Raw genomic sequence first — 10,839 nt, 5'->3', positions numbered from 1 at the left:
GCAGAGGCACACACACTCAGGTGATTTAGGTGTTCAGGTGACTCACCGTGCTGTTGGGTTGTAAATCCCCAAATATCATTCTGTATCATCAACTGTGCTCAGTCAGTATTAGTATCTCTAATTATATTTCTTTCTTAATACACTTTAATGTAATACGTGAAGTGAATTACACCACAGCCACAATCTAGTTCAGCCAATCTAGTTTCTTTGTGGCTCCGAGTCATTCATTTATATATTTTATATATATTTAGAGTTACTTACAGCCGAGACTTCTGCTGCCACCATGATATAACGCACTGGAAAACCAGGACATTGCTTCCTTTTAGTATTAACAATCCACAGTGAGCTGCTTTTTTTTTTATTTTTATCTGTTTGGAGAGAGTGTTTTGGAGAGAAGCTGGAAGCCCCTCCCTTAATACCAGGTTAGAGATTCAGTGTAGAAGAATCTGATTGCAGATGGAGAGGTCCTTTTCAGTCAATCTAAATGTCTGTGCACAACCTTGTTATCAACCAATTGATGGTTGGAAAAAAAAAAAAAATAGCACTGCTGGTAAACAATACTGAGGGAGAGAGAGTCCAGAGAACACCGACCGACTGAGAGAAAAGAAATGCATCAGTGCTGCAGATGAAAAGATCAAATGTACATTCATGCTATTTGAATTAAAAAACTCCCACCACCACTTTGATGCGAAGTGTTAACTTTTTCTACAAGAGCTGTAGAGACAGTTCCTCTTCTGGTGTGAGAAAGACAGCATTTAATCAGCTGCTAACGATTAAAGAAAGCCAGAACAAAGACATGGAATCACAGAGAGGCTGAAAAATAATATGCAACTACTCCGAAGTATAAAATGCTCATGTTTGGATAACGTTCAGAGCCATCTGCTTCACGTCTTTAGTTCTTCATAATCTTCAGTTGTTCTTTTAACCATTTTCTCTTTGTGTCTTTGTTTCTTTTATCACACTACTGAAAAGTGTCTGTGTGTGTGTGTGTGTGTGTGTGTGTGGTGGAGGGGAGGGTGCACTGAAATCATCTGTCTAAACAGTTATGTGTGTGGAGCCTGAACACCTGTTTCTGAGGACCGGGCGTCTTGAGCTGCTGGTGTGCTGTTTCAACGAAAACTTTAGGGGACAAAGTACCTGTGCTTTAACGCTCACTTAGTTTTACAAACACATATTAGTTGTGGCACACAGACGCACTGGCGGACCATCAGTGGGCCCTGAGTTAACCGCCTTTGGATACCACGCTGATGAGACCTGCATTTGAGTGCAGTGAATGTTAAAGTCCAGCAGTGTAGCATTGCCACATGGCATCTGCGTCTTCTGACTAAAATAGTATGTGCATGGACTGTGCTGCAGCAGCACCAGGCCGAGAGCTGTCACATTATTGTCATGTGGGATCATCGCAGCCTTTTCTCACCATAATACATGTCTCATTTCTTTTCAGGTGGGGGTGTTATGTGAAGAACACACAGGTAAGACTCTTTGTATTATTTCCAGATTTACTTTCAAACTTAGTTCTTACTCCTAAAAACACACTGGAAGCCACCTTACAGGCAAGTAAATCCCCATGTATCAGGCCTGGTAATGACTAAAATAAGATAAGATAATAATACATGTATGCAGACATCAAACGGTGACTAATTCCCGCACCTGGCTCAGTTAAAGAAGAGAGTTTGTTTGAACCCCCGTTGGGCATTTCTTCCCCCCCTGATGTGGAGGCTTTCAGCGTGTGTTCCTCTTGTTTGCTGGAGCCTCTGCCAGTGCATTTCAGTAATAATGACAGAGTGGGAGGGCCACTCGGTGCAACTAATAAGGACCGCGATCCGGCAGGCGATCCCACTGTGACTTTTATTTCCAAGTCCTGGAATCCGGAATCAGACTGATCGTAATCACACATGGATTATGCTTTTTTCGCTGTTTTTTCTTTGTTTTAGCCTCAGAGGAAACTTTGTCAGCAACTGTAAGTACTTGTAGACCAAATTAATTTCACAGTGAATTTAAAAAAGATTCGGCTTAATGGAGATGTGAGCGTGTTAACCTCTTGAAAGCCCCTTTACAACGGGCAGCCTGTCTCCATCTTTCTGTCTCCGCTGTTTTTTTGAAGTGTTTTATTTCTCAGGCTTGGTTTTAATCTCTGCAACTTGTCTTTTATCCGGGACATTATGAGCAGGTTATTTCTGATGTGTGAATCTGCTCTGCAGCAGTAAACATGCACCGTGTTGCATCACTTGTTAGCAGCAAAGTGCGAAACGTCCCGCACACTGAGAGAAAATGAAAATGAACAGCTCCAACCCGTAATTATTAGAGAATAAAAGCAGCCAATCAGCGGTGGCGCAGAGAAACACGCTTCTTTGAATATTGCAAAGTGTCGCGGTGAAGTTATTGCCTCTGAATGAAGGATGGAGCAGACGGAGCAGAGCACCTCCACTGCTCAGCCTTCAACTGTGAGATGTGTGTGTGATGATAAACCCGCTGGAATAAACGCACTGTGTCAATTTAGCATTTTAGATTCACAGCAGACGGTGCAGCACACCCAAACTACATTCAGTTAAAACAACGTGTGGGCTTAAAGCAGCAATTAAACTCCCACAGAATCCCCAATAAGAAGAATCAGTCATGGAAAGATGTGGAGAAACTCTGACTGCAAGGCTGGGCTGCAGAGCTGCATGTATTACATGCATTTGCAGGAATGAGGGGAATAACATTACGCCTTCACACAGAGCCAGGAATGTGATACCTCTGTAGTGCTGCTTGTCTACGGCCCATGCATGGTTGTAGTTGTGAGTACGGTCACTTCATCTGCAAGCGCCATGATGCTGCGGGCCTGCGTGCAAAAAAACTTTCTGATCCAGTGGGAGAAGGCACGAGTGAGTGCTTGTTGCATGAATGGGGATTAATGATTGGGGCTGAATTAATTTGGATAAGACGGCGACAATTAAAGGAGGAGAGCGTCACAAAAAATATTATTGGTCACACTTTGTGAGGCTGCGCATATAAATTCACTTAATGTGTTTTTGGCTGTGTTCTAGCCTGTGGAGGTCATGCTCAGTACTCAGCTTTAGTCCTCCTCAGTGGAAACAGATAAAAGTGCATCAGGAAGGATTATGGTCTTTGTCATAAAACTACTTTACAGGTTGCCGGAAAAAGCGTGTTAGTCATTGTGAGTTATGATTTGCCTCTTGGCTTTGAATCAGATCTAACCTGTTGTGTTGTTTTTGGATAATAGACATTCGTTTATTAAGTGTCCCACCTGTGTGAACCTGTTTGTGGGCTTCAATTGAGTTTGCTCTTTCTTTTTGAAGTCCTTGAAAGTCCTTGAGGGGGGAAAAATAAAAAATAAAAAACCACATGAAATGATTTTTTCTTTTTGTGTTCAGTCTTGATCGGTGTTCTGGCAGGGCTCCAGTTTTGCTGGCAGTGTAATCCAGGAGTTACTGGAAGTCGGAGTAGTTTGCTAAAAGTGACTGCACTTCGGTGACTGTACTTTGGAGCAGAGTCTTCTGTCCAGGATGACTCTGCTCCCCCCCCAAAAAAAATTCTTGCCTTCTTTGCAATGGCATGAGAGCAATGCAGAAGATTTGGTTTGGCTGCAAAGTGGAATGGTTCAGCAGACTTGCTTGTAACTGGAGGTTTCCAGGTTTGATCTTTGCATGTGGCGTCCTTGACCGAGACACTGCTGACAGATTACGGATCAAAACACAACAGAGTGTTAATAGAGTCCTACAGAAACAAAGATCAAGGCTTTGGCACCCTGACAGAACCGGACAAAACGGCCAACAGTCATCTTTTGTAAAAGCATTGAGCCTCTTGTCCAATTCCTCTGTGACACGTAGTTTAAACTTGATGTGGAATTTGAATAAACAGCCAGCGATAAAGACGTGAAGAGGACATTATCACGAGAAAATAAAGTGATGATGAAAACTGCTTGAGCTTGCTAACTTCTAATCTATTTAACATGCAAAATGCTGCGTTTAGATCAACATCAGGCGTAGTAATATCTCCCCACAGCGCCGTCTTTAGATTGCACCACCAACAGATTAAGTCCATTGGCGCACTTCCGCAGCTCATTTGTGGTGATGACACACATAATGAATTTACAAAGTGTCTTTGGAGAACAAGAGGCAGCTTGGCTCTCTAGTTAACAACCGAAACCTTAACATAAACATAGCTCAGAGTATAATGATTTAGCTGCAGCAGAGACGTCTCCATTCATCACCGTATGGCAGGTGTTCATGAGAACTAATGAATGAAGGACTCAGACGTGCGTTCTCCAGATTGAGTGACTTTGCATTAATACACAGGGGCTTTAGGGACTTGTGAGTGGGCATTGAAGTGTGTGTGTGTGTGTGTGTGTGTGTGTGTGTGAGGAAAATCAGATATAACAACATACAACTTGCACATAATCTTGTGATCTTGATTTGAAGACACCTGCTAGAACACATCTCACATAGACTCCAGATGTTTTCAGTGCAACACACACATTCTGACCTAACAGTAAAAGTCAGTTTTTACTAGATTGTAAAATAAACACTATTCTGTTTGCTTCCAGGTTACCAAGCGGACTGCTCTCTGGCGTCAGAGCCATGATTCGTTTGTTAAGATGGGCTGCTCTCGTTTGGATGGTAAACTCCATTCCTCGCACGCTTGGCATGGCAGTGAGCGAGCGAACAGGTACGTGTGTTTGTCATGGAGCAACCTGTGCCTTTGAAAAGTGCAGGGACATCAAGAAAATACATCTAAATACATATATTTTATAGAGAAAATACATGTATTTTAGCAGTAAAGTACCAGTTTTGGTCTCTGTCTTAAATGTTCTGGTGTCAACACAAAGCAGGTGAATTTTATAATTTAAGTTCTTTTGCTCTTCATGTATTAAACTTGAAATAACTTTTCAAATCCAAATGTGTGAAGGATACCATGTTCATACCCGTAAGCTTAGCATAACTTTTTCAAACATCTATAGATTTGTGTTTTACAGAATGTATTTTAAATATTTTATATGACGTTTTATTCACAGCGGTAAACCGATGCCATAGTGCCGTTATTGGGGGGAATCCACTTTATATGTTTGAAGACAAAACTGCAGAAGTGTAAAAATATTACGGGGCTGATCAGTATTCCTAAAGTCAGTCTCCATTTAATTTTCAGTCAAGCAGATCTGGGCTTGCCTCTAAATTAGATCTCAGAGTCTTGTCTCTGTTGGTTATTTTTTAAAGTTTAAACTGAAGTTTTAAATATTAATGGAAAAAAACACTGAATTGATTTTCCGCTCTGATGTGGATTTCTCTAAAAAAGTTAGATTTTTGAAATAAATCAAACGGAAATGAATTCATAACTGGCTTCACCATTTGCCTTTCTGGTTGAAAATACAAATGAACATCCGTACCCAGCACAGCGTCTTTGTGCCTTTTCTCCAGACGGCCCGTGTCCCCCTCTGACTGTGGAGGAACACAAATTTTCTGATATTTTAGATCGTCCCCTGGAAATCACAGGTGCGTCCTGAATAAACAAACATCGCTTGAATAAGTAAAGAAGTCTGCGTTGGCTTTTTAATCACATTTTAATCCTTCTCACAGGATTTGATTTGACAGAAAAGTTTCTTCTCCGAAAGGGAACCATCACAGAAGACCTGCTGTCCTTTCGTTTAGGAAGCAGCCCGCTCATTAAGCCAACAAAGTGAGTATTATACTGTGATGTGTGTTTTATTTTGTGCTCTAATGACATTTGAGCATAACAAAGACAGCCGGCATGTCATCAATGACCCTGTAAACACACTTGCTCCCTACTCGCTGCTTCCCTCCCACACACGGCTGCTCTCGCTATAGAAATGTTGCACAATGTAAGCATGCTGTAAGATCACTCATGTGTGGCCAAGGCAGTGAACAGTGTTTAAACTGCGCTGGTCCAACTGGAGCCTTTTGATTGTTTGGCTCCTTCATGTACAGGTTCTGAATATGCAGTCCTGGTTATTTCATCATTGCAAGACTACATGATAAAAAAAAAAATAGCGAAAAATATCACAACTATTTTAGGTCTCTGTTATGCAAACCATGATGAGAGTTAAAGTTTGCTTTCCTTCCGATCCGGTGATATTCAGAGAAGAAAAAGCATAGCCAGAACTGGCTTTCATGAAAGGGCTGGCTTGTGGCAACCCAGATATCCCCTGCTCAGAGCAATAGTTTCATTTGCCTTGGCTAATAAGGGCAAGCAGCGAGGTGAGCTGTTAGACAGGGAATAATTTGAACAGAATTAATATATATTGCGTTTATTCTAGAAATCTCCTAAGGGCAAAAAGTGGGACATAAAGGAATGAAAAAAACGTCTGAGCACGTATAATAAGACAGGAATATTAAAATAACTACATAAATGACACACTAAGGTGCCATTTACTGAAGAACCTTATTCCCCTAGTCAACCGGTGGGGCTGCTCTGTGACTTCACCTCAATGCTGATATGATAATTTAGTGGGGATTTGAATTTGATGTAATATTTATAAAGGCCCATTGCTCTTTTACATTTAGCACCACCGGTACACGGTGCCAAACTTAGCTTTACAGCGATGTTTTGGATTTCAAAAAATGTATTCTGAGACGTTCATTGTTTTGTGTCCTTAGGTTGTAAAAGTGAAAGAGAACACTTTGTCATTCTTTCAGGAGGTGTGTGTGTGGGGGGGGGGGGGGAAGGATATTTTTAGCATTTTTACATGGCATGCAAACATTTACTGCCACTCTCTCTTTGGCTAGGTGAAAGAATCTTTGAGCCAGGTGATTTGTGATCTCCTCCCCTGTTCAGTCAGCCAGACGAAAATACATTTACTTCAGCCCTTCTCTCGGTCTGAGCCCAGAGAGCAAGAAGATGCTGGTTCTCAATGACACTGCTGACAGTGTCATTGGTTATAGTGGCGAGACTGCGATCCCTCTCATATCCAATTATCTAAGTACTTTGACAGGTGATACTGCATGTCAGCTGAGGAGGGAAAGCTAGGGCAATTGCACGAAGCAGGAGGCCCCTCTGCCCCTGCCACAGCCACTAAAACATTGCTCACTTTCCTCGCGAGATATGCAGCAATGGATGCTCGACTCTTTAAATCTGGCTAATGCTCTGTCAGCTTCTTGGCATGATGCACATTATAGTGCAGAGATCAGAGCTGACTCAGTCAAGGAGCCTTTGTGTGTGATGACAAAATGCAACATGTACTCATAGCGTGCTTCCAGACAGTATTAGTGTCACATTCGCTGTCTGTCTCTAGAAGCCTGTCTGTGTTTGACCTTTCCCTCTTTACATCTGATATGAACTTGTGTCTCACACTTATATCTGATTCATATAACATCTATATGTATATTTAGAATTATGTGCCCCGCTAGCGGTCGGCCATGTGGGGTGATAATGTTTCAAGCCGTAGCTTTTATTAAGTAACATAAAACAACCGGGACACTGAAATTAACCACAAACGGGCGAAAGACAAAGTCACCAAATGAAAGTCCCATAAGAGCAGCAGGCCCAGGAGGCCTCGCCCTCTGCAAACGGAGCCTGGAGCCTTTATCCTCTTCCCGTCCTGGGCCCGGTGCGCCTCGTTCAGAGATTCAGGGCTAATCAGGTGTAGAAAGGAACACATGCAGCATCTATTCAGCTAATTCACAACCATTTACAGGCTTTGCAGAGTAATACTGCGCTTTTGTTTCTTTAACTATTAAGCAAACTATTAATCATTATTTTCTTTTACAATAAAGGCAGCAAGCAACCTCATTGGACTGTAGCTTTTTTACTAAACAGTATAAAAGGTAGACTGCCTCAGTCAGTATTTAAATATATCTGTGCTTTTTTTTAGCTGCACTCTGAGGAAATTCTCAGGCCTGTTTGTTCTTTTCTCGTCTTTCAACATTAAGAGAAAATTAAATAAAATTGTCAGTAGTAAGCTCAGCACAAAATGAAATAATTCATTTTTCCTTTAAAGTAATAGTCGCTGCTCTTTTTGATCCTTTGAATGTGACCACAGCGTCTCATGATGTGGTTTGTGTCACTGAAACGCCGGCTTTCATCCAGACAGCTCATAACAATGGGGCACAGTGACTTCCTTTGATATTATGAATAGATGCTGAGGGTAGAGTATATTTTCAGACTGGGATATGTTGTATCAACGTGTTTGTTTATCAATCTGTGGCTTCAGCGGTTTGTGACTGTCGTGTCAGCTAATTAATCATATGAACTTACTGCAGATCAATACTGGATAGCAGCCAGTTGTCACAAGCAGCAAGAAAATACAGTTTGTAATTACTGTTTGGACTTTCTATTCAAGAAATAGGTTTTAACCATATATGTTGATGTCAATAGCATTTTAGCCAGTTAGCAGTGCTGTAGTTTACCTGCACCTAGTGTCAAATCTACATCCAGGGTTTCTCCTTTCTGTCATGGGGAGTGTGCGAGACTGGAAAAGGACACAATTGCAGACAACCAGGCAGACGGGAACATTAACATTTCAGTGATTTTAATAGTAAAAATGACGACACAAAGGCAAAGTAAGTCCAAAGAGAAGTAGCCCGGAATCCACAGGTTACTGGAACGGGGCCGGTAAAAGGTTGAAGCGGCTGGAAAACAAAAGCACAAATCAACATTGACAATCTGGCCAAGAATTGCTGGAAATGGGTCGGTATAAATACTGAGAGGGGGGTAATTGGGAAATGAGGAGCAGGTGAGCAGGTGGATGCAGGAGTTAGGTGAATGGGACCCGTGGGAAAGCCTGGGAGCGTCTGATGAATGGCTGGCAAGTCTGGAAAGTTCCTAAGAAATGCATGTGGCCCAGGGGCAAGTTAGAAGCACCGGAGCAGCAGGGACGGAGGGGCAGACTGAGGCTCGTCAGCCGTCCTGACACCTCGTTTGATAGTCAAAGTTTTTATCATGATTATGATTTGAATGAACAATTGGGCATTTTAGCTGAAACAGTTCCACACTGATCAGAGGTGACAGGATGCCTGTAAATTGTATTCATGGTGCCACATCACACATTTATCAGACTGTTGGTCATGTGTGGCCTGTTGTCATTGCATTGCTATCTAGTATATGACCAGAAGAACACAACATACACATCTTAGCACATACAAGTCTTTTTACTGGTAAAATAAACTTCTTCCCAATCACAGGCGTGCGTTTGATTTGGCTTGATCAGCGGCAGTCTTCTATGGTGCTGGCAAGCACAGCACTACATATTTAAACAGGAACAGGGGGGGGACTCACGCTGAGAGGAAGTTATAGTCTTTGCTAGCATGAATGATGCATTTAGCATATAAACCGACATGGTTGAGCCCACTTTGATGTGTTGGAGGATTGAGTGTCAGCGATGGGGATGTGAGCCAACTAGGCTAACGTTTGAGGTTTGATTGTTTCAGCTACAGCAATCTGATTCCTTCGACTCATTTAACAGAATCCTCCTGGATCGGATTTCTTACAAGCCAGGACACTAAAGCCGCTTCCGGGAGATTCTCTAGCAGGCCGGTAGTGTTGCTGTGACATTCTGTCAAAGCGTTGTCTCTGATTATACAAGGGCTATTGTCAGCCAAGCAATATGCACGGTGAAAGACATTTCCAAGAGTGGTGATAGTTTCCAGAACGCTCTTGTTCCTTATAATAAGTGAATTAATTCTGATTCCAAGGTTGTTATATTTTGTGCTTCCCTGATTATGGTTGTGCAATAATAAGTAACTCTTCCCTAAAAGAAAGAAAGTTATGCAAGAAGATTTTTTTTTTTTTTTTTTGCTCTTCCTTATTGCTGTAGCAGGTTTAGTAAGTTGGCTTGTATACAGGCACTGCTACTTCACATCCAGGCCTGTAGAATGCAAACAATGTTTGACTTACACTTGTTCGCCTATGCAAAATGAAATACGCATATATGCAAATGAAGCTGGGATAAGACATGGTTGGCAGAGTCACAAACACTAAATTGTAAAAGTTGTTTTGGCGCTGTAGCGTGGGAGAAGGGGAAATGAATGCAGAGCCTTTTCATTCAGTCATTATCACTTACAACACTTTACTTACTTTTTCCACTGTGGCAGAAAACCAGCGCTCAAACCAGCCTACACGGAGGGAAGAGCTGCTTTTTACTGACACTGTTCATCAATCCAGTGCTTTAACTGGACTTTTATTAGTTCTTATTGGTAAAAAACTAAACACAGTAAGAACAGAATTGATGTTGGTTTACTTCCTCATGTGTACAACAGAGAAATTAACAGCAGCTTTGTCACGATCACAGACAATATTGTGTTAATTGAAATGCTACAGTTATTTACTGCAAAAGCAACAGTTTGAACTTATTGTTAGAAACTCTGTAATGTTGTGATGATGGAAATGCAAAACAGATGATATAAGCAATTATTTAGTGCAAAGAAAATACAGTGTGTGTGTGTGTGAAAAAGCAGACGAGTGTCTTAATCTTATCGCAGATTAGAAACAGAGTTGTGAGATAAATGGAATGAGATTTTTTCTTAATGTCTCCAATACTGACAGCAAAAACCAATAATGTTTGATCAACACAACGGTCTATAATCATTTAGCCCCACGGTCCCGTTTAATGCAGGCTTCAGGTGCCCGTCCCGTCCGTACACGGAGCGCCGGGTTTAGCCATTTAGCCACAGATGGCCGTCAACACGAGGTCAGGAACTTTAACCCTGTGAGCCCTCGGAGATCAAGTGTGCCACACTAACACACCGTGTTTTGAAATAAGAGCAGAGTAAGTTGGAGACTTTGTAAAGATGCGTGTGAACTCCGCCGCCCGAACAGAAAACCGCCCTGCAGAGTCTCTCAGTTATATTAAACTTGCCTGAATGTACACTGCCTCTTGTAATAATG

At 41.8% G+C, this 10,839-nt stretch overlaps 1 protein-coding gene across 1 annotated transcript in view; it reads left to right on the top strand.

The window, feature by feature from the left end:
• Nucleotides 1-1,886: 1,886 nt before the first annotated feature.
• The window catches only part of LOC139211001 (collagen type XIX alpha 1 chain), a 92,630-nt gene continuing 83,677 nt past the window's right edge, over nt 1,887-10,839 (top strand). Inside the window, exons 1-4 of the mRNA XM_070841238.1 lie at nt 1,887-1,960; nt 4,550-4,671; nt 5,418-5,492; nt 5,577-5,676. Of these exons, the coding sequence (XP_070697339.1) occupies nt 4,584-4,671; nt 5,418-5,492; nt 5,577-5,676 (263 nt within the window). The 5' untranslated portion in view covers nt 1,887-1,960; nt 4,550-4,583. The remainder of the gene's footprint in view (nt 1,961-4,549; nt 4,672-5,417; nt 5,493-5,576; nt 5,677-10,839) is intronic.

This window comes from Pempheris klunzingeri, chromosome 12 (genome assembly GCF_042242105.1).
Source record: "Pempheris klunzingeri isolate RE-2024b chromosome 12, fPemKlu1.hap1, whole genome shotgun sequence".
NCBI lineage: Eukaryota > Metazoa > Chordata > Actinopteri > Acropomatiformes > Pempheridae > Pempheris > Pempheris klunzingeri.
The sequence above is the reverse complement of the archived record's forward strand: the minus strand, read 5'-3'. Positions and strand labels throughout refer to the sequence as shown.